This window comes from Nasonia vitripennis, chromosome 5 (assembly GCF_009193385.2).
Source record: "Nasonia vitripennis strain AsymCx chromosome 5, Nvit_psr_1.1, whole genome shotgun sequence".
NCBI lineage: Eukaryota > Metazoa > Arthropoda > Insecta > Hymenoptera > Pteromalidae > Nasonia > Nasonia vitripennis.
The window spans coordinates 7,030,550-7,051,474 of record NC_045761.1 but is presented as its reverse complement, the minus strand read 5'-3'; the positions used below and the strand labels follow the sequence as shown (position 1 = coordinate 7,051,474).

Sequence of the window (20,925 nt, the reverse complement as noted above, 5' to 3'; positions counted from 1 at the left end):
CCGTATGCGCATGTTACAAATTTAGACAATTTTCTCCATCGATAAATCAGCCTAACAGCGGAAAACTACGAGATTTCCCTCCGACGACGAAGTAAAAAAAAAATGAAAAAACAAGCGTTGCCAGGCCGAATCCGCTCGAAGGGAATTTATAAAACAGCGGCTGAATTCCCGCGCCGACTTATTTATATATTTAGATGCGCGCGTGCGTGTGTGCGTGGACTCGATCGCCGCAGAAGAGACCGTCAACTCTCCGCGAAGGTCCGCTCGTAAATTTGCCCCGTAATGAGTCAGAGAGAGCGGATATTTTCGCCGCAAAAACTGTTCATTCGCTGTGCCTCGCTCATCCGCGAGTATATTTCGACGGATGTGACAATGATTTCGTCTACTTCTCACTGTGGGAGAATTCGAATTTGAAATTTAGGCTTCCGCAGAAAGGCGTTCTTTTTTGTTTTTAAATTTATGCGGCTGCTGAATAAATTTTGATGATTCGAGGTTCCGTTATTCGCGCGAAGTAAAAGAAAAGTTCTGAAAGAGAGACACTGTATTATACTCGAGGACGAAAGACGAGACTACGAGGTACTCATTACATTAGAGTTTAGCGTCGTGTGTACATTACAGAGAATTGATTAGAGGCTGATGGACGGCTTTTCGTGATCTAATACACCTCTTCACCCCTGTGAGTGAGTCGAAAGCAAACGGTTCGTGTAATCGGTTTTGAAAAGCCCTGACAGGAAAGAAAAAAGTTCCCCTCCCCTATAATACTCGCACACAAGCACTTTAAAAGTCCCCCACTTTACTGTATTATATCTACATGATTATATTATGATATATATGTATATTTGAATTATTTACAGTAATATCTAGTTCTACATTTCGTTAAGGCATTGCGGTGACAAAGGCAACAATTCGATTGTTGTTCCAAGACACTTGTAGAATCGAAAATATGAAGAAAAAAAATGCCGTGACAGAACAGTTTATACATCTGCAACAGAAGCGAAATTCGGTCCTCAATAAGCACACTATATACGAACTGAAAGCTTGCGCATCTCAAACTCACCGCTAATTCTTCTACTCGCGCGCCGCTCTTAGAGATCGGTTTTTCCAGCCCCGAAGAACTGCCTGATGAATCTCTGCCCGTCCTTCAGAAGCATGTTCTTCTCGTTGATGCAGAGCTTCTTGTACTCGATGTTGACGGTGCTGCTGCTGGCCCTCTCCTTCTTGGCGATGTTCTCGATGTGCTTCTGGATCATCTCGCTCTCCTGCAGCTGCTGCGAGCTGTTGGGCAGTTCCCAGTTGCTGCTCTTCTTTTCCTTCAGCTCGATGGCCTCCTCCATCTTCTCGAACCGGTTGAGCCGCTGCATGAGCTCACGCTTGACTTTGTCCTCCTCGAGCTTTTGCAGGCGGTTCTCGATCTCGGCCTTCTCCTTCTTCCACAGCTCGCGGAAACGTTTAAGGTCGTCCTTCACCTCGTACATCTCGGCTTTCATCTGCTTCTGCGTCTGACGGATCTTCGTCATGTCGCGGATCATCTTGCGGAGCATCTCCTTGATTTCCTTCAGCTCCGTCGTCACCGTCATCTTTCCTCTGTGTGCTGCAGGTCTGTGTGTGTGTGTGTGTGTGTGTGTGAAATTTTGTTCTATTGCTTAATTAAAGCTCGAAGAGGCGGCTCGATCGCGAGCATCTTGTCCTCTAGATCCTGTAACAAACAGCATCACTCGTGTCAAGCTGGCGTATCGTGCAAACGAGCTCGTTTTCAAAAGCCCGACTTCGCGTTCACGCAGTCATGCGATATTCATTGGCTCAATGGCTCCTCCGATACCCTAGAATCGCGCACACGCACCACTGCTGCAAGCTCTCACACTCTCCGCACACAGCCGTCGCAAGCTCTCTCGAAAAATCGTTAGCCAAACCCATCGCCCTGTACATACCTGAGCAGACGAAAATCCAGTACACGCAGGAGAGACTGAAAAATATCAATAACAAAAAGAATCCAGTCTCGCCCAGCAGAGAGCAGCTTAGCCTCGTCCTGCCAAACAACGCAGCTACGACACAGTCCTCCCGTTCTCGCGCAGGCGCACCTTCCTCCTCCAGTGCGCAGTGACTGTAATTTCTCCATCAGCCTGTGTGTGCCTGCCTGTATGATGTATTATACGTGTGTGTGTGGGTGAGGGACTGTTGCTACGCGCGGGCGCACCCTCGCGATAATTGATTGAGCCGCGCCCTGCAAGCTCGAGGGTGTTGGCACACGTCGACCGCCGCCCTCTTCGTCTTCGACACTGGCCTATCCCTCTCTCACTCTCCTGCGATGATGTGTGCGCGAGATACTCGTTTTTAACTGGTTTTTCAGTTTTAAGCTCTGTTTGTTGCGAAAAGGAGTATTTTTCAATGTTTGAATAAAAGCTCCGTCGAACATAGAACGCCGGCACGAGCTTAGAGTGTACGAATAACGTGCAATGGTAAACACACATTAGCAAGAGAGTAGGTCGATTTGACTGGCGTTTCACACGACTCTGCCTTCTTTTTTGTTTGCTTTTTTTGAAATCAGGCCGTAGGATGTTCTTCTCTCCCGGTAAAACAGACGATCCGCGTTATTTAAACGACTTACGTATAATTTTTTAAAATTTTTTTCTTCGACCCTATGGTAGAAAAAGATTTCAGATCCAATAAACAAGATAACAGAACAGCACACGCGAGGCAGCTTTTTATAACTCGCGAGCACAATTAAGCGTCGCGTCGTAAAATTATAAAAGTTTTAAAAGGCTACACATTTGAATAACGCCTCACTTATATAACAGAGCTTCTCTCACTCGACGGTAAATCAGAAAATTTTGAAATAATCTCACAAAACGGCTCCTATATAAAAAGCGTCTTTTACACACAACGAACCTCTTCTTTACGGCCGTCGTAAAATCGCTGAACTACATTGCGGTACACGCCCTCTCCCCCCCCCCCCCCCAATCTCTTTCCGTATACGCGTACGAAACAGCGATTTCGCAATCGAACTGAAATAATCGAGCGCGATTCGGAACAATTCGACGCGTATAAATACAGCCGTGCCACGGCCCGAGGGATATTTCGGAAATCCGCGTCAGCTTCACGCCCACGCGGTCGAAAAACGTTCTCTCGATCGTTTATACTAAGTATATTAGAGCGATGAACGGAAATATCTCAAGGTGTACGCTGATGTATTATGTGAAGAGAGAGCTTTTTGTCGAGGCGCCTCGAGAGAAGTTGTTTACCGTCGCGTCGAGCGCGCAAGGTGCTAACGCTTGCATCATTTGGCTTTTTTGCAGCGACGCCGATTTTAAATATACTGTTTACCGGAGTAGAGGCGACGCTGATGATGATGAAGAGGACGGCCGCTGATGATGATGCTGATCGGCATTGGCGCATTTTTCACGCTGTTTGCTTTACTATTTTTTCGCTTGTATATACTGTATTTAAAACTTTTTTTACGCTGATTAAATGGCACTTTCAAGATTTGCAGCTCAAACTCAAAAAGCGTAATCTACAGTAGATCGGAGCCATGGTCCGTTACACCGCTATAATTCACAAATTCGTGATGTATATAATCTTATCACAAATCTTGACCAAATCCTCAGTTCCAAAATCCAACCGCCCACGTCACACAGCAGTAGGGAGTCTCTCTCTCTCTCGGAACACACCCTTGGTCGTCGAAGCAAGAAAGAAAGCACACATGCGTGTGAAAAGCGAGGGCCGCACGCCACGTGGTGTGACGGCGAAGCATTAGGAGGCACATATACACTTCGTCGTCGGTCAAACGACGGACGCCCCCGCAGGGTTGTCGAACCCGAAGTAAAAAAGACACACGGAGAGAGAGAGAGAGAGAGAGAGAAAGCTGCCCCGTTAATTAATAGCCGCCACCGCGGCGCGAGAACAATTCGAGAGACGACTCTTTCATTTCCCGTCGTTGAGCTTTACTGCGCCGCTGTGCTGATGGTTTATCCCCATCGAGGGGCTGAAGCTTGCGGCTAATTGGTTTTTCACGGAATTCTGCTGCTTCATCTCGTCCTGTGGTGAGCACGAGGGGATGGTTTAAGATAGGGATTCGTCGTTATTTTGGAGTAATATTGTACTACTGGCAATTAATTGTGCTGGTTGTATATAAGGTGATGCAAGTATAGAGTCAAGTTCGATCAGCGAATCGTGCGTTATTTCAAACGAGCTTTTTGCAGTATACGCTTTTATATATACAACATTGCGCCGAGTTGCAACATATCCACGTATTTTATTAAAAAAATATTCGTTCGAGACTCTATACATACAGCTACGCCGTAGATTTTTGCATAATGCTATACCGAGCGCTGAAGAAATTTACATGTAAAAGCATGGAAAAACTTTCCGAAGTTGCGTAACGATTTTTTGCCCACCGACACGCTTCGGAAAAATAATTACGCATTATGTGCTGAAATATCTAGAAGCCGTTACCATATATCACCGCGATATCGATATGAAAGAAGAACAAATTTTCATTACAGACATAGCTAAATATAAACATTCTCGATATTTCCGACGAAGCGCGAGTTTATATTTAGAGCCGAGGGCGAGAGAGGCATCCTTTCATTCAATGCTAATGTGAAAGTCGAAAGCATTGATTTTCCTTCTCCACCTTTCAAAAAATCCGGCTATATTTTATGCAAATGCATCGTCCATTAACTTTCTAAAAATGCAGCGACACGCGACGTTTCCCGTCGAGGTGTCTGATGTATGGGATGTATCGTACGTGTCACTGGTTGTTGTAACGCTCGGTTTTTTGTTTGTTTTTCTTTTTTTTTTTTTTTTAACAAACCGCACCTGACCGTTCGATGCACCTATATATAAATAGCACAGCCTCCTGAAGTGATCGGTTTATAACCCTCGGCTATAAAAATTTCCTATACACGCACAGGCCGTTGATAATCCCATCATCCAAAATAGCCATATTGGCCAACGCTCTCCGATTAGATACAGTCAGCAGGCACATATGTATACGCAACAACAAGATTACACGCACGGAACCCACCATCAGTGGAAAAATCGGTATCGGCTCGAATCGAGACATGAAAAATCGAAGGGGATATTAAGAAGGAAATAAAAAAAAACTTTCTAAAACTCTCGAAAGCTGTCGATTCGTTCTCGAGCATCGTCGAGCCGGTTTTTCGGCGCTGCGCTTGCGCACGTCTCCCTCGACGGCAGCGGCGGCACCTTGCCGAGTGACCTCCATGTTCTCGCTCTCGCGAGCCTCGCGTTTTCGATATACATAGAACGAAGGTCGACGAACTTGGTCGCGAAGGCCTTCTTGCTTGATGCCAATTCTCGCGCGCGCGCGCGCGAGAGAGAGAGAGAGAGACAGAGGAGAAAGTCGTACGTACCTGTGTAGGTATTAGGGATGAGAGAGGAATAGACGGATTAATGTGCTTTGCGAAGGGGGGTTCAAGGCCGGGAGGCATTTCTTCTTTTCAAATGTGTGTCGTTCGCACTTGCTCTAGCTTTTGATCTAATCTATAGATAATAGTAGCGATTGGGAAAAAATGGACTGGCGTATTTGAATCTTAAGGCTTTCGTCTTATACATTTTATACCTGCAGCGCTCGAGATTGAATATTAAAATCAACTCCTCGATCGAGTCGCCGCTGCATATCGAGCGATTTGAAGTCTCGAAAAACAGGTTTCTTCACGGAAGATAAACTTCGGAGGGTAATGCACGCGCACAGGCTCGTCTACCTCTGTGTGTGTGTGTGTATGTATTATACAGAGCCTTATATTTCTTCGCACACGCGAGGGCTTCCACATACATGTCGAGGACTGACTGAAACAGTCGCATTCACAAAAAAAATCACTCGACTTTACGTGTACAAAGCCAGAGGAAATAATCAAGTTTCGGAGGAGGAAGAAGAAGAAGAGCTCGACGAAAAATTAGCAGATGGGCCGAGAGAGAGAGAGAGAGAGAGAGAGATAGAGAGAGAGAGCGCACACACGCGTTGTATATATCCATAGGCAGAGAAGAACGAGCTGCAAGCGACGTATAAAAATTGGGCCCGCGGACGAAACAGGCTCCACGGAGTTGTTTGACCAGCTGCGAAGACTCTCTCTCTCTCTCTCTCTCTCTCTCTCTCTCGAGTGCGTGTGGAAGTATGCGGCTGAAAAAAAATGTCACTTTGATCGAGAGCCCGCTTATAATTATTGTTATTATTATCATTATTACGCGGCACAAGATGCTCCGTTAATTTTTTCCGTGCAGAATTTGCACGCAGATGTACGCGTGCTTTTCCGTGTATAATATCCATAGGCGTGTGTATAAGCTTCTAATTTCGTGCAGGAGTGGCATTAAAGCGCGCGCTTTTATCGGTTTCTCCTCTCGCGGCTGAAAAATTATTTCGTCGGATATCTTCCTTTTCCCGGAGAGAAACGACGATAAATCGGTTTCACTTCGACGCGCCTGTGACAAATGCTTCGATGGAGAGGGAGATTTTTTTTGGGCGAGAGAAAATTCAAAACGATATTTAAAAAATTTCCCAAGTAGCGCAACGATCTCGAATAATCCTCATAGCCGCAGTCCGATTCGAATCTCCTTCTCTCTTACTCGTCCCTTTAAAAGAACGGAGAGTATACATAGGAGTGTACAAGTCGAAGTGGACGACGCAGCCTCGAGTCTGCCGCTGTTGCCAGGCGAGAATCGCGCGCGCTGCCGGCCGGTCCCGAAAACGGCTGCGCTGAGCGCGGAGAGAAAGAGAGAGAGAGAGAACGAGGCGCAGGCAAGAGCCGTTTATTCCGTGCGATGCGGGCTTTCGGGAGTCGCCCTTTTTCGTTGCCGACTGGCTTTTTTCATTATACGTGGGATTGAATAATTTTTTTTTTTTTCAACGATTAAAAGTGTATTCTACCGAGGCAAAAAATAACACACCGGTTACTAGATAGCTTCTTCGTCGCACTTGTACAATCGAGTCACAGATAATCACGCACACGTTTTTACTCAAGCGCGAGTATATGAGAAAGAGAGATAAATCCACCTGGCAAACACTTGTGTTTGATTAGGAGCTACATTATCGAGCCGTCGTCGTCGTCGTCGACCGGTAGCACTTGACTTCCTTTTTCTTCTCTCCACTGCAGTGTACGACAATAATACATAAAAATACTTCGAGCGCCGACGAAATTTCGAAATTCATGACACACGCTGATGCATCAGCAGCGGATGGTCCGCTCTCGAGATATAACACACACACACACACACACACACACACACACACACACACACACGGGAAAAAGAACGTCGATAGTGCGGTGCGCGGCTCGTCTATTTTTAGAGCGAACGGGATGTTCTCTCCTGATAAAACGCTGTCTCGCGTCAAGTAGCGATCGTCGCTCGACTCGTTTATATTATGTGTACGTGTGTATATTGTACATCGCCGCTGTTACTGGATATTCTTTTACGCGCAATTTTTTCCCTTTCTCGCCAGCGTCCACTACTCTGTCTTCTTCGCGCGACACAGGCGCGTTATAAAAAAATCGCGGCGTGAATCACTTGGATTCCGAGCGATGAATCGACAAAATTATACAGGCGATAAAGAGAAAAAGAGTTTCGCGTGACTAACGCGAGTAGTCCTCTTGCATCAGTGAAAGTGTAGAAAATTAGAGGATAAAAAATTTTTCGACTAAAATAAAAAAGAACTGCTCGAAATAACCATATACGAGATGAAGCTTCCGTCGAGAGACTCCCGGTTTTGTATGTACAGAAAATATGCGGCGCACAGGTCACGCCTGATAAGATTGTATACGTGTGTGTGTGTGTGAAGCATATCAGGAGACGTCGGGAAAATTTGGCCTTCTAAAAGCGTCGCGAGGCACGACCTATTTCGTGAGGTTCTTCGAGACGGTTATGGATTCCTCGTGTGTAGGTATATAGATTAGGCGACTCTCTTGTATCCTTGGACTTTTTGCTCTTCGATCGCTCCGGCTCCGTATATTTTTTTCCTGGAATGGATCGCTTATAATTACACACCGGCTGGCTATAGATAGCGAGACTCGACGCTCTTTTACAATACGGTGTTACTCCTAATCAAAATTCACACACATCGAAAAGCAGATCACTTCGCACTCTCAGTCTCGCTCAGTCGCTCGCTCGCGCGCGCGCACAGAGCGAGGCTATAATTACTCGCTAACTCGAAAATCACTCGAGCGGTTCATCGACCTCGACGCCCTCCAGCTTCGTTCTCCGAAGAGCATAGCGCATCAGTTTTCGATTCGACTGTGCTATGGAGTGCAGTTCGAAATTCCTCGCGTCGTTCTGTGACACGCAAACGAGGAGTGATCGAAGAAGCCCCGGCGAGAGAAAAGTACACGCGTGTATAGAATCGCGAGTCGATAGACGGGAAACCGGTCGCATCGTCGTCCAATGCTCTTTCCCTCTGAGGTAACTCTCGCTCTGTGCAGTATACATTGGCGTAAAGCGTAAGTATGACGAGTTCTCCAAATCGGCGCGTTTTCGAAACAAAGGATCGCGAATACACACGAACGAGCGAGAGAGATGATTCACCGCGCGCCAGACGCATCGACCTCCTTCTCTCTTTTTCTTTCCTTCCTTCGCGTGCAGCGTCGTTTTAAGGCCGTAGCTCTCGTAGTTTCGGCAGGAGAGAGAAGCGGATACCTTAGGACAATGGAGAGGCAAACGGTAGCGCGCGAGTGTGTTTGATTTAGCCATCGGAGCTACCCGCAGAATAGTAACTCTATCCCCCGCGTGCGTAGAACAAAAGGTCGGCGGGCTTAGAAACAACGCGTGGCTACAACAGCCTACTTTCCTACATAGCTCAAGGTATCCCCGTAAATAAATAAATACCATGTACACACGCAGTAACCGATCGCGTGTTTGCTCCGCGCACCGCAAACCACGTCGCGCGCGCATGTGTGTATTCTATTTCTGGCCGCGAATCGAGTCTCGGTTACGCGCCTCGCTGTAAACAAATACAACGGGCTACACTCCAGACTCTCTCCGTGGAAGTATATGCGTGTACTATAATGGAATCACGGACGAAGGGTTATTTATGTACGGCGTATAGAGGGTCGGGTTTACAATGTCGAATTCCTTCGGAAGATCGCGCGTTTGTTTCTAAGCGAAGCGAGAAAGTGGGTGGAAAAAGAGGTCGTATTGAAAAGTCGAATGTATTGATGCAAGCCGAAAATTTTCCGCTGATTAAGAATCGTTCTAGCTGCCATTATATGATACGTACGCGCGCGCGCGTATATCCGGCGCTTCGAGGTTTTATTATACTGCTTAGTATACGATTAATGCCTGCTTTTACTTTTAGATTCGCCGCATTATAATGAGACTACTCCTGGCGACTGTACGTCCACCGGATTAACTTTTGTATGAATAAAGTGTATATAACGAAGTCGTTTCCTCGGGAGGCTCGTCGGTTTTTTTCTTTTTTTTTTTTAATCCTTGTACCATATGTGTTCTCCCGATTCTTTCATATTCATCGAATTTATAATCTCCAAGTGTACACAGCTTAAGTATAGCGCAGATTCCCAAAAACAGCGAGTCCGATGCAAAAATCCGGCAGAGAGAGAGAGAGAGAGAGAGAGAGAGAGAGAGAGAAGAGCAACACGTGGTCACCGCTCCGTTACAGCGACAGGCACATCGGCCCACAAGACCCTTGCCACATGGCCTGGTATAATACCTATATACATGGGGCGCTCGAGTTTCCCACGAGTTTCGCTAGAGAAAAATCCGAGTCGCGACAATGCCAGACCCCTCGGCCCTTCTTCTTCTGTACAACGCGCAAGATGCTGCTGCATAGGGACCCTCGAATTACGAGGGGCCTGCCTTGCTACGCCTATACCTATAGAGCTCCGCGCACATGTGGCCTGCACATGTCGCCGCCGTCGTGTCCGTTGCTGCATCCGCACAAAAAGCTGAGGGAGAGAGAGAGAGAGAGAGAACTGCCTCCCCTTTTCTTCTCTCTTCGAGCTGCCACTGCTGCTTCTTCTTCCTCCCCTTTGAGAGAGAAAAAGAGAGCGTAAGAAAGCCTGCGCGCCCTTTTGCGCTTCTTTCAGCCTGATGCCGTAGAAGCGACCTTTTCTCGCGGATTCGGGCTGCATGTGCTGAGAGGACGAGTGTGAATGACGCTAGTGTGGCTTAGTAGGTAACCGTGTGCGAACATCGAGTTTTTTCGTGCGCTGTGTTGCCGAGTGAGAAAAATAATAATATAGAAGTAAATTCCGTTCTCCGAAAATTTTTTATTCCAGTCAGCAGTTATACAGATCAATAACAAATCAGCGGGACGATAATCGCATGCCGCAGCAGCGTGACAACGAGTAAATACAGCCATTTCTTCATGTCAGTGCAGTTGTTCTCCGAAAATCGCAGATGAAAGCTCTACATTAGTCAACTCATCGTGCGGTTCTTCGTCGAAGAGCGATGGAGGGCTGTTCCTTGTGGAAATGCAGAAAGCGAGGCAGAAAGTAGCGCAGCATGTGCTTCAGGCCGAGGACGAGCGTCTATTTCTGATGATTAGCCTTCGATGCACTCGCAGAGTCTCGATTTCTGTTCTTGGAATTCATCGGCGCTGTGCTCGGCTGCTTTTGTCTTAATTTTAGATCGATTTGAGAGATTTTATCGTTTATTCGTGAATTTGGAATTTGATAAAGACTGAGATGCATAATTGTAACTAACCAAAATTTTTACTAGATTTTCTTAAAAACATTCAAACAATACAGTCTCCGATAATCGTAACAAAAACCTACTCTTCCATTCTCAAACTCGCACCAAAACCGTGCACAAAGGCGGCGACTAAAAGCGACTCAGCTTCTCCCTCGCTCGAAATAAAGCCGCAGCAGCAGCGCGCGCGCGCATACAGCTAAAAACAAAACTGTACACGTAAAAAAGCAAAAAAAAAAAAACAAATCCCGATGGCAAGAAACAAAGCGCGTCGTCGTCGTCCCTCTCCCCGTCACGACCGAACAACAAAGAAGCACATCAGCAGCAGCGACGACTTCCGAGTTTCGCAAATACATCCGGCCGTACACACGTGCAGACGCGCGCTGGGGATAAGCCCCCACTCGAGAAGGAGAGAGAGAGAGAGAGAAGGCGAGGTGCAAGGTACCAATTAACCTCGAGCCGCTAAACGCGCGGGAGAGTTTGCTGCTCTCCGGGAGTTTCTTGTTTTATGCATGTAAGCACGTCGATGCCGGCTGATTGTTTTCCGCGAGAGATGACGGGATGTAGCGGATTGTGTGTACTTGGTATGCATGGCGAGGTGTAATGAAAATCGTTATTTATTGCTGTGTATCGCGTGTATTATTTTTCCAAACGGAGAAAGTCCTTGCGCTGATATGTCGTCGCGTAAAACGTCCGAGTTTCAATTCGGAGGAAACGAGGAAACATTAGCAGGTTGTTTTGCCATTATAAAGCCGTTCATTTTTTCCCCTACAAGTAAGTGTACACACTCGCGCGCACACGTGCATCGCTCACGCACGCTATAATTGTCGCGTGGCACCTCCGGCGCGGCAGTAATAAAACTGAATTGAAGTGTGATTACACACCTATGCGAACTGCCATTTCCGTAATAGCTACACGATTTATCTCCACCGAGCGTTTACCGAGTCGTTCAGTCAAGTATTTTGTTTACGTTAAATCACTCTTCGCAATGTCTTTGCAAAACAAATTATTTCTACACTCGCAGCTTCTGCCGCGTCAACGCTCGCGAAAGAAGCAGAAGAACAAAACGCCTCCTCCTCGGCGCATACCTCACAGTGTCTCTCTTTCTCTAAGCTTCTCTAAGTACCCGATCTTTTTCAACGACGCGTCGGTTGGCGCGACGTCGGAGTGTCAACTGTTTAGAATTCTATCCTCTGCTTTCGGAGCGATGCACCGGTCTATCTTTAGAGAGACACAGCAGACTCGCGCTCTCATAAATCAGAAAGGCGCCCCCCTGGAGTATGCAGTGAGAGAACTCGTGCATGAGAATGAGCCGTGAGTCCGTTGGGAGAATTTTTCGCGGGAGAGATGTTCGGACTGGACAGCGCGTAATTAGATGCGGAACTGGTTTCGAGTTTGACGGCTCTGCAGTCGAGCGGTTAATTGTTGTCTGTGTGTATGTGTGTGTTTGTGTGGAGAGAGCTAGTTTGCGAGTGTTATATGTGTAGGGGAAGAAGCAGAGGAATGTGACAATTGAAAGACCATGAGTTATCGATTGCGGACGATTAGCTTTATTTTGCACACCTGCGAATCGCAATAAGCATAAATCGACTTTAACGTCGCATTTTTTCTCGCAATAAACTATCCTGATTTACTCGGTATATAAGCGAGGCCGTATAATGCGAAAATTACGCGTTTAGACGGATTTAATTTCAACGAGCATTCTATCCTGCCTCCGTCGTAAAAGCTCGTAATAACGTGCTATTCGAGCGTTGATAACCGCAGTGATCGCTGGCATTTCAAAATGAAAAGATTTTCTGTCTCGACTCAAGGTCCTCGTCTCACTTAGAAATCAATTAAAGCATATAATGTAACATTACGTCGCTCTCTATATAATCCAGCAGCCGTAAAAAAGCGATCAATCACAAAACTAAAACAAAATCTTTACTTAATTAAACCATACACCTCGAATAATAATGCATAAATAAAACATATAATACAGCAGCGGTGTTCCGTCGTAAAAGCCTCATACGTGCGCGCCTGCGTTTCTCTCTATCTCCAGCTTTACCGAGTGCGTATCAGAAGCACCGACTCTCTCTCTCTCTCTCTCTCTCTCTCTCTCTCCACACTTACGCGCCTGGTAACGAACCTTCCGTGCCACAAGACGATCGCAATCGACTGCGATAATTAACAAAGCCGCGCGTACGCGCGAAATTAATCGAGCGTTCGCTCCACATGTGTGTGTGTCTGTGTGTGCGATGTATCCTCGAATTAAAAAAAATAATAATAATGAAAGAGATAGAAAGACGCGAGGAAATCGACGCAATCGTTATCGCTCCAGTTGACTCTGTCTAGATGCGGTAGCACTTGTCGCGGCTGTAAATTATACACGAGCTTCTTTATGTAACGATGAGATTCGGGCTGCGGATGAAAAATCGCGTTCGTTTCGATGGAAATTTTGGAACGGGAGATTCATTCATTCGGAACTTGTTATTCGGCTGCGTAACGCGTTATCGGACATTTGAATAGATTATCACTCGTTGCTGCTGTTTAATCAGGTGAACGATCTGTTGATCGAACAGTCGTTGAGTCAAAGTCGAAATTTAATTATTACATTTTTATATCTCCCGATTATACACTTCAGAGTGACACATCGTTATCTCAATTGTATACGTGTTGTATGCAATATTGACTCTGAATTTACAATAGAAAATATTGATTAATCTTCGATGCACAAAATATTGCAAAATACGTCGGCGAACGTCACACTGGTCATATTCGTGCCATTGATATTCACAGACCTTCTTCGTTTCAAATGTCGAAAGAAAATGTGAAAAATCAACGCAGAACACAGAGCACAGTCTCCACGAAAATCACCATAGAGAACAAAAATATATACATAAAAGTGATATTTTCCAACGCTGGACTCGGAATCCTGACGACATCTTTACCTGACAGTATTAGAAAATTCAAATGTAATCTAATGCTGCCCGGTAAGATGTAAACAGATACTCCGTTCATCTTCTTTAACAGCATCTCCTCTTCGTCTTCTTTCCAGCTCGAGCGACGCAAGTCGACTTGCACAGCCGAAAATCTTCTCTCCGGCGCGGCTAAGCGTCTCCCTCCTACCTTCTATACGTTACGCTGTTATCTCAGCGAGATGATCTGGAACGATGTGTCGGCGACGAATTCCAAAGTTTAATCGGATTCAATTGCGCACCGAGAGATAAGTGCTGGGCCTCCTTATGCGTAACGATCTTTTTTTGTGTGTAACTACATTATACGCCTGCTTACAAAACCTCGCAGACGTGGGCACACGCGTGCACTGTTAATACAGCTGTGGGGACGGAGGAAACACGTGCGCGCGCGTGCGCTTTCGAAAACTGTGTTATAATATTATTATATACCTGACGGAAAACTCCGGACGACCTCGCATACCATCGCACGCGCGCGACACGCAACATTGGGTCCCCTCGAGCTACCTTACACACGCATCGTTTCGCAAAGCGGCCCAAACTAGGAGAGAGTGAAAACCGGCTTCTCGAGAATTCGTTGATGAGCGCGCGATTGGAAATTGAATTTTTTCCAAACGTGAGAGAGAGAGAGAGAGAGAGAGAGAGAGAGAGAGAAAAGCGCACGCGCGGCCTCGGCGACTAATGGCATCGCTGCGCCTGTGTGTATCTTAATCGCCGAGCGGTTATCGCGACCTTCGCGACGAAAATAAAAACTGTCACTAGGCAAAGGAAAAAAACACAGAAGCACACAATGAGGGATCTCCGAAAATGGTTGAAAAGCGTTGAAGAGCGTGTTAAAATGAACTGATCGCACTATTCGAATTCAAATGCCGTGTATTCGCAGGCGCGAAATCCGAACAATGTGTGAGTGTAGCAGACGAAGCCGTAAAAAGGGTCGTCGTTGCAGCGCCCTTTTGCATTTCTGGAAAGAGAGAGAGAAACTGTACACACACGCACTGGGGGACGAAGCCCGGCACATACTGAATCCGCGGCTGATTGGACAATGCGTGTCTGCTCGCGTAGTGTAGAGAGAGAGAGAGAGAGAGAGAGAGAGGATTAGACGGATGATGGGAGAAAGAGAGAGAGAGAAAGAATTTGTGTGAATCGGAGGGGGAGGCGATTTGGGCGATGGGAGCGCGAGCGTATTGGGTTACACTCTTATTTTTTCTCCGCGCGATTATTATTTTTCAAAATCGGAGTGCCGCTGCTGTCTTCAACTTCGAAAAGGATCATCGCGCAAGCTGAAAAGGCTCGAAAAGCTCGGCAGGTGCCTCCCGTTCATTCAAGCTCCCCTTCCACCCTAGCAGCACTGGCTCACATTCAGACACCGGTTCATCATCAAGCTAGCATTATATACGAGTCGATTTTTTTCACATACACCGCAATATCTCTCCCGATGAATTCTGCGAACGAAAAGCGTTACACACATCGACCGATAAGATTACAGACGCGATTGCCCAAGTGCGAGAGAGGGCGACGATAGCGCGCTGGGGTCCGGACACGATAAAGCGCCTAAAAAATTTTTTTTTCTCCTGAACCACGAATTTTTCCACTTGACAACAATAATCGGTGTCGTTGCATAAGCCATCGAATTTTTCGAACGGATTGCGCGATGCCCGACGTTTTTTTTTCTTCTTCGGGGTGAAGATTAGGTGGTCAGACGAGAACGCGCCACGAGTCGTTCGAGGAATATTTCGAGGAAAACGATAGGAGCATATATCGGGCGCGCCCCACCAAAGCCGCGCATCGAGGCGGGAATACGTCGTTATCGCGCGGCGAAACAACTCCGCCTTTATGCAAATTTATCCTCCTGCGGTGGCTAATATCCATAACGAGCAACATAATCCGCGACTGAAAATGGCCGACGCGCGCGCACTGCCCCCCTTGAGAAACGAGTCGAGGGCTCTAATCTGCGTTTATCTTGCCACGGGACATGTGAAAGATCGTTTCGTACCTACAACTCGTCGTTAATTCTTTTTCGAAAAGAGTGAAATAAAAAAAAAATCGGCGCGCCTCTCGAAGCTTCTTTCTCTCTCTCTCTTGCACGAGCACATGCGCGCCGGCGTATGCACGCGATGACTGGGCAAATGCGCGAGAGTGCCGCGTCGGAAAAAAGCGCGAAATCGCGCCGTGCATTGAACACAAGTACGCGGTGAAAAAGTTAATTAAACGAAGGATGTTTTTGACTCGACGAGCTGTTATTCGCAATCTCGATGTTGTGTATTTTTTTATACTCGACAAGGCCGTGCGCGGAAAAAAAACTCGAGTGATTTTTGAAAAATACAATTTTTTTTTCAACGAGGACAGAAACTCGTTATGGATTCTTAGGAGCGAGGAGAAAAAAATTGGGAATATCATTGACATACTAGAGAGAGAATCACGCCCGAATGAGAAAGAGAGACACGCGGGAGAGCCGCTGCTGCAGACAGAGACGTAGAACGTCTCGCCGGCCAAATATGGCGCGAGGAGGCGACCTTACGAAAGCCGCTCTCTTCCTCGCGCGCCACGAGGCGAGTCACATGCGGCGCTCTTCCAATTAGCTTCCCTCCCCGGAGAGAGAATCTCTCTCTGTCTTCGAAGAAAAAAAGAACAAGATCCCTTGCAGCTGCAGCGTTCGATATTCGAGAAAAGGGTTGATGCTAATTAGAGCGTATATCTCTCTCTCTCTCCCAATTACCCGCGGTCTACGTATCTCTCTCTCTCTCTCTCTCTCTCTCTCTCTCTCTCTCTCTCTCTCTCTCTCTCTCTCTTTCCCGAGAGATAAGAATAAAGTCGTTGCAGCAACGGCGACGGTGAAGAAGAAGAAAGTACTTAGCCGGCGGAAGCCAAAAAACCGCTCAAAATGGCGGCTGCTGCGGAGGATCACCGGAAGATTCGAGAGAGAGAGAGACGCGTCGCCTCCCCTCGTTGCGCAACCACGATGGTAAGAAAATTCTTTTTTTTTATCATTCGAACCGAGTACTCTCCAGGTCTTTATGTAACAAAGCCGCCGTCGACGGTGAAAGCAGCAGGACTGCATCTCCGTCTCTCTACCTTTCTATTTATAGACGAACTTGCCCGCCGACGAGGGAGGAAGTCTCGTCGCGCGCGCGTGGAAACAGCGAGAGAGACCGAGCGCACTTGCCATGCAGAGCGCGAACCTTCGGTATTCGTATTCTCACGCAGTCTCCCGCGTTAAAAATATCACTACGTCTCCCTCTAGCTGTTCGTTCGAAGTCAAAAAAAGGAGAATAAAATGAAATTCATACCTTCCGAGAAGACACATTAGCAGCCAGCATCCTCGTTCTCCAGCTCCCCGTGCCGTGTCTCTCTCTCTCTCTCTATCTCTCTTTCTCCATCGTGCGGCGAATAAGAGGCGCAGCACTGACCGGCGGCGCGGCGCGACTGCTGCGCGCGCCGCCGCCGAGAGAAGCCACGGCGACGGCGACGAGGAGAAGAAGAAAGAAAAGAAGGAGAGAGAGAGAGAACCCGCCGGAATTCGCACTCGAAAGGAGAGGGGCGCGCGCGCGCTCGAGCAAGAGAGAGAGCGACAGAGATCCTATGTACGTACACCTCGATTAATTGGATGATTGAGCCGGCGAGCGTTATACATACTGGCAGATATAAGCCTCGCACGTGATTCTTTTTTTTTTTCGGAAGATGACTCGGCTGAGACGACACTTGTCCTTTCGGCACTTCGGCGAAAAGTACGTGTACTTACAAGCCGCAGGCGGTCAACCAACGCTGCACTACCGAGGAGTATTAATTTTAGAATAAGTAAGTAGTTAAAGAGAGCAAGAGAAAGAGGAAGAAGGAAAAAATACGTAGCGAACGCGTCGAGGATGACCGCGCGACTGCGCGACTCGGAGGCTGCCGAGCAACTGGAAAGATCGGCGGCGCTCGACGGCGCTCTCTCTCCCCGCGCGCCACCTATGCCCTATCCCCACCTCTTCGCGGCTCGCGGAGACTAGCGGGAAGACTCGGAAGTGGGGAGGCAATGGGATGGACGATGATAATGAAATGAAGGAAAAAGAAACTGGGAGGGGGGGGGGGGGGGAGCGAGAAGACGTTTCCGAATCGGCTTTTCGTTGTTTGGACGAATTTCAGGGAAAAGCGCTGACTTTCTTCTTCGAAACTTTCCTTCCAAAAACTCGACAGGATCGTTAACTCAACGAAATTAAACGATGCACACACGGGTGAGCGCATTAAAAAGGGTGGAGTCCCTCGGCCGGCACAGAAGTATCATACCTGTTTCATCATCATCATCCCCCTCGCGCGATTGCGTGCGCGCACGTGCTTTGAAATTACGGCCGAGAGAGCTGCTGCTGCTGCTGCGGTGTATATAGCGAGGGGAAATTGGCCTGGATGGTTTAATTAGAATTTCTGGCTTCTGTGTGTTGCTTTTTCTTGACCCACATTTTTTCGCGCGTTACGCAAAGCCCCGCGCGCGTGTGTATTGTTAGCGCGATGGAAAATCGTTGCGCAACGGTGAAAATTTTTCTTTCGGCCCATTTCGACTCGGGTGTAATCGTTGAGCAACTCGTTCTCGTTCTGAAAAATAAACGCGACGCTGCAGAGATTCCGGCGCGGTGGCAAACGCTTCAATTATCTCATCATCGCACACCCACGGTAACGCCTCGTCCCGATAAAAAATTCACGGCCGATCCTCGCGCGCACGGTCCCCAATCGTGTGCGTCGTCGACGTTCAACTTGAAATATTCATACGAAGTAGGAGGGCCGCGCGCGCGCGCGCGCGTGTGTGTGTTTACGCGCTATGTAAGTATCGTAACGAGCGGTTGGAAGCAACGACTGCATTTTGCGTCGGCTAAATTGCGCGATGCAACGGCTGCAATTGACTGATCGATATCGGCGCGTTTCGACTCCGATTTAAGTAGACCGGCTGTTCCGACGTGGAGACACTGCGAATCGAAACAAATACGTAGGCGTGCACTACACTACTCTTTCGATTTCTCGCAGTCCACGCGACACACATCTCCCGCTATCGAAATTTTTTCTCGGCGTTAATTAAGTCCCGCAATCGCGCGTGCGCGCACCCCGACAATATTTCCGCAATTAAGCCATTACGAAACTTAATCGTCGCTTCGCGGCGTTATTTTTAAAAAGCAAACTCGCTCGAATCGATAATACTCCCGAAATTTCATCCCGGCATTCCAAGCGCGCCTCTCTCCGTTTACGTAATCGCGCGTTTATCTTATCGAGCCGACCTCCGCGACCCTCCTCAGCGCAGCTGTGTTTTTTTTTGGTTCACCCTCTCCCGCTCTAAATTCTCCGCCGGAGAACAGTGGGTTTCTGCGATACGGATACTCGATTGCGAAAGCGCGATCTCGATTCTTCCGGCGCGCTCTAGTTCCGCGATGCGTGTGTGCACGCTTTTATGGAAAAGCGGAAAACTCGCGAGCGGCGCCGCGTCGGCCTCCGATAATAGCGTGGAATCGACGTCGAAGATTTGTAACAAAAAGTCAACGAAAATATTATACTCAATGCTTATCGTTTGGCTTCTCTCTTTTTTGCGTCTGCCGAAGATAAGCCGCGAGAGAGCGGCACGAAACGCGACTTTTTTTTCGTTCTCCGAGTAGGCTAACGAAAAAACTGTTAAACACGTGCGTTTTACATTGTCATTCTAAGCGAGCCGTATAATATTTACTCGGACGCGAGCAAACAGCTATAAAAGAGAGAGACGGATAGAGAAAAATGTAATATTCAACGTTCGATTTCGTCGAGGCGCAGACCTTGGCGCAGTTTACATACGTCTGAATTATACTGTCTAATGCAGATCCTCCTCGAAGCTTCTATAGCCGCGTCGAATAAAAGGGAAACCGCGTGCATTATTACGGTCTACGGAAAGCGAGAGTCCGAACAATACCGCTCGACTTCAGTCAAACCCTTGAGAGAGAAAGAGAGAGAGAGAGAGAGAGAGAGATGCAAAGCGCGCGTGTCTCTGCCGATGATGTTTGTACACATGCGAGGAATTTTCCGTGGGAATAAGTCGAGGTCGAAGCAGCCAGCGGGACACTGCTGTGGTTACGTGAATCGATGGAAATTCACGCGTAAAGCTTTTCGGGGTAATAAACACCTTTGTTTAGGAGAGAAAGAGATGCAGTGGTATAATGAGAGGCAGAGAAGGTAGGCGGTCATTTGAAAATATAATTTTCGGCCTTTTGCGTCGATTGTTATGGAAAACGTCTACGAGCGCTTTTCTTCGGCGCGATGGGCTATCGGTTCTGGATGAATAGGAATGTTTCGAATTTTCCTCGCAACGACAATATGCGCGAGACATCGACGAGCAGAAAAGCTCCTCTCGGCTAGCCAAACTGCAGCGTCTGGCTCCTGCACTCAAAGTCAACACATACTCGCTCGGGAATTTTGTTTTCCCTCGTCGTCGAGCGCATACCAGCCTAGTAGCGTCAGCCGAAGACAGGAACGGAGAATAGACGACAAAAAACAAAGAGAAGCGAGCCGACGCCAAATTATGCACTTTGCTCGCTCAGGCTCTCGAGTACACACATTAGGCGAGAATTTCCAATGAATGGAATTCGATCGCGGACAGCCGAAACTTACACGTCTCCCAGTCATTCACACGAGACAACGAGGCGCATTGTACTGTATAGCCGAGCGTCCTCGACTTTCTTCGACCTTGAGCCGACGTCGTCGGCAGCACTAGATCAACAGATGCGGGCATCAAAGCCCGGGGGCGAACGCAAGGTTATTGGCTCTCCTTTACGGTCAGGAATCCGGGCGCCTTACGTCAGAATTGCCGCTGCAGTTTTATGGCCTTTTACAGAGATACGACACGACCATAGCTTGCCGATTTTATAGCCCGAGTCTATGCGCGTCGTCTTCGCGGAGAAAAAAAAAAGTCGGAGGAAAAATAACATCGTTACATAATTAACGCAAACCGATCGCGCGAAAACAGCTCGTGTGCGGAGATCGGTGGAAGAAAATCGGGCGAAGGGCAGGAGGTTGCGATAACCTCCGGCTCGCTGTGTATGACCCCGACGAGCGATAACCCTCTCTCAAGCGCGCGTTTTATCACTCGCACAGAGACAACGCGGAATCGCGAGAGAGAAAGACACGACGACACATATAATAACGCGCGCACGATGCCGCTTCACGGATCAGCGGGATTTTAACCTGTTGCGCGGCGCGGCTCTGTTCCACATTCTCCTGGATTCTGCGAGTATAGAGAAAGAGACCTCGATGATGGAGTTTTGGATTTTTTTTTTCGAGGGTTGATTATTGTGCGGAATAGCGTGATTTATGAACGGCGTGAAAACGCGAT

General features: G+C 47.6%; 1 protein-coding gene, 2 long non-coding RNA genes and 1 other non-coding gene across 4 annotated transcripts; 1 reads left to right on the top strand and 3 right to left on the bottom strand.

Moving 5' to 3' along the window:
* Positions 1-815: 815 nt before the first annotated feature.
* Positions 816-3,966, bottom strand: LOC100678250. Its single transcript, XM_003424429.5, has 3 exons — positions 1,929-3,966; positions 1,058-1,696; positions 816-982 (listed from the first exon to the last, which is right to left on the bottom strand). Exon 2 carries the CDS (start codon positions 1,575-1,577, stop codon positions 1,086-1,088), a length of 492 nt encoding a protein of 163 aa, XP_003424477.1. The 5' UTR covers positions 1,578-1,696; positions 1,929-3,966; the 3' UTR covers positions 816-982; positions 1,058-1,085.
* Positions 3,967-7,897: 3,931 nt separating this feature from the next.
* On the top strand, positions 7,898-9,400 carry LOC107982068. Its single transcript, XR_001729680.3, has 2 exons — positions 7,898-8,409; positions 9,302-9,400. It is a non-coding gene; the product is annotated as an uncharacterized LOC107982068 (long non-coding RNA).
* An 812-nt stretch (positions 9,401-10,212) lies between these two features.
* LOC103317983 lies at positions 10,213-19,031 on the bottom strand. Its single transcript, XR_004227907.2, has 2 exons — positions 16,895-19,031; positions 10,213-10,581 (listed from the first exon to the last, which is right to left on the bottom strand). It is a non-coding gene; the product is annotated as an uncharacterized LOC103317983 (long non-coding RNA).
* On the bottom strand, positions 13,562-13,647 carry Mir8 (microRNA mir-8). The gene has a single exon (NR_039042.1). It is a non-coding gene; the product is annotated as a microRNA mir-8 (primary transcript).
* Positions 19,032-20,925: the final 1,894 nt, after the last annotated feature.

Coding starts and splice junctions, on each gene's coding strand:
- LOC100678250 (XM_003424429.5), bottom strand. CDS start 1,577: ATGACGGTGACGACGGAGCTGAAGGAAATCAAGGAGATGCTCCGCAAG.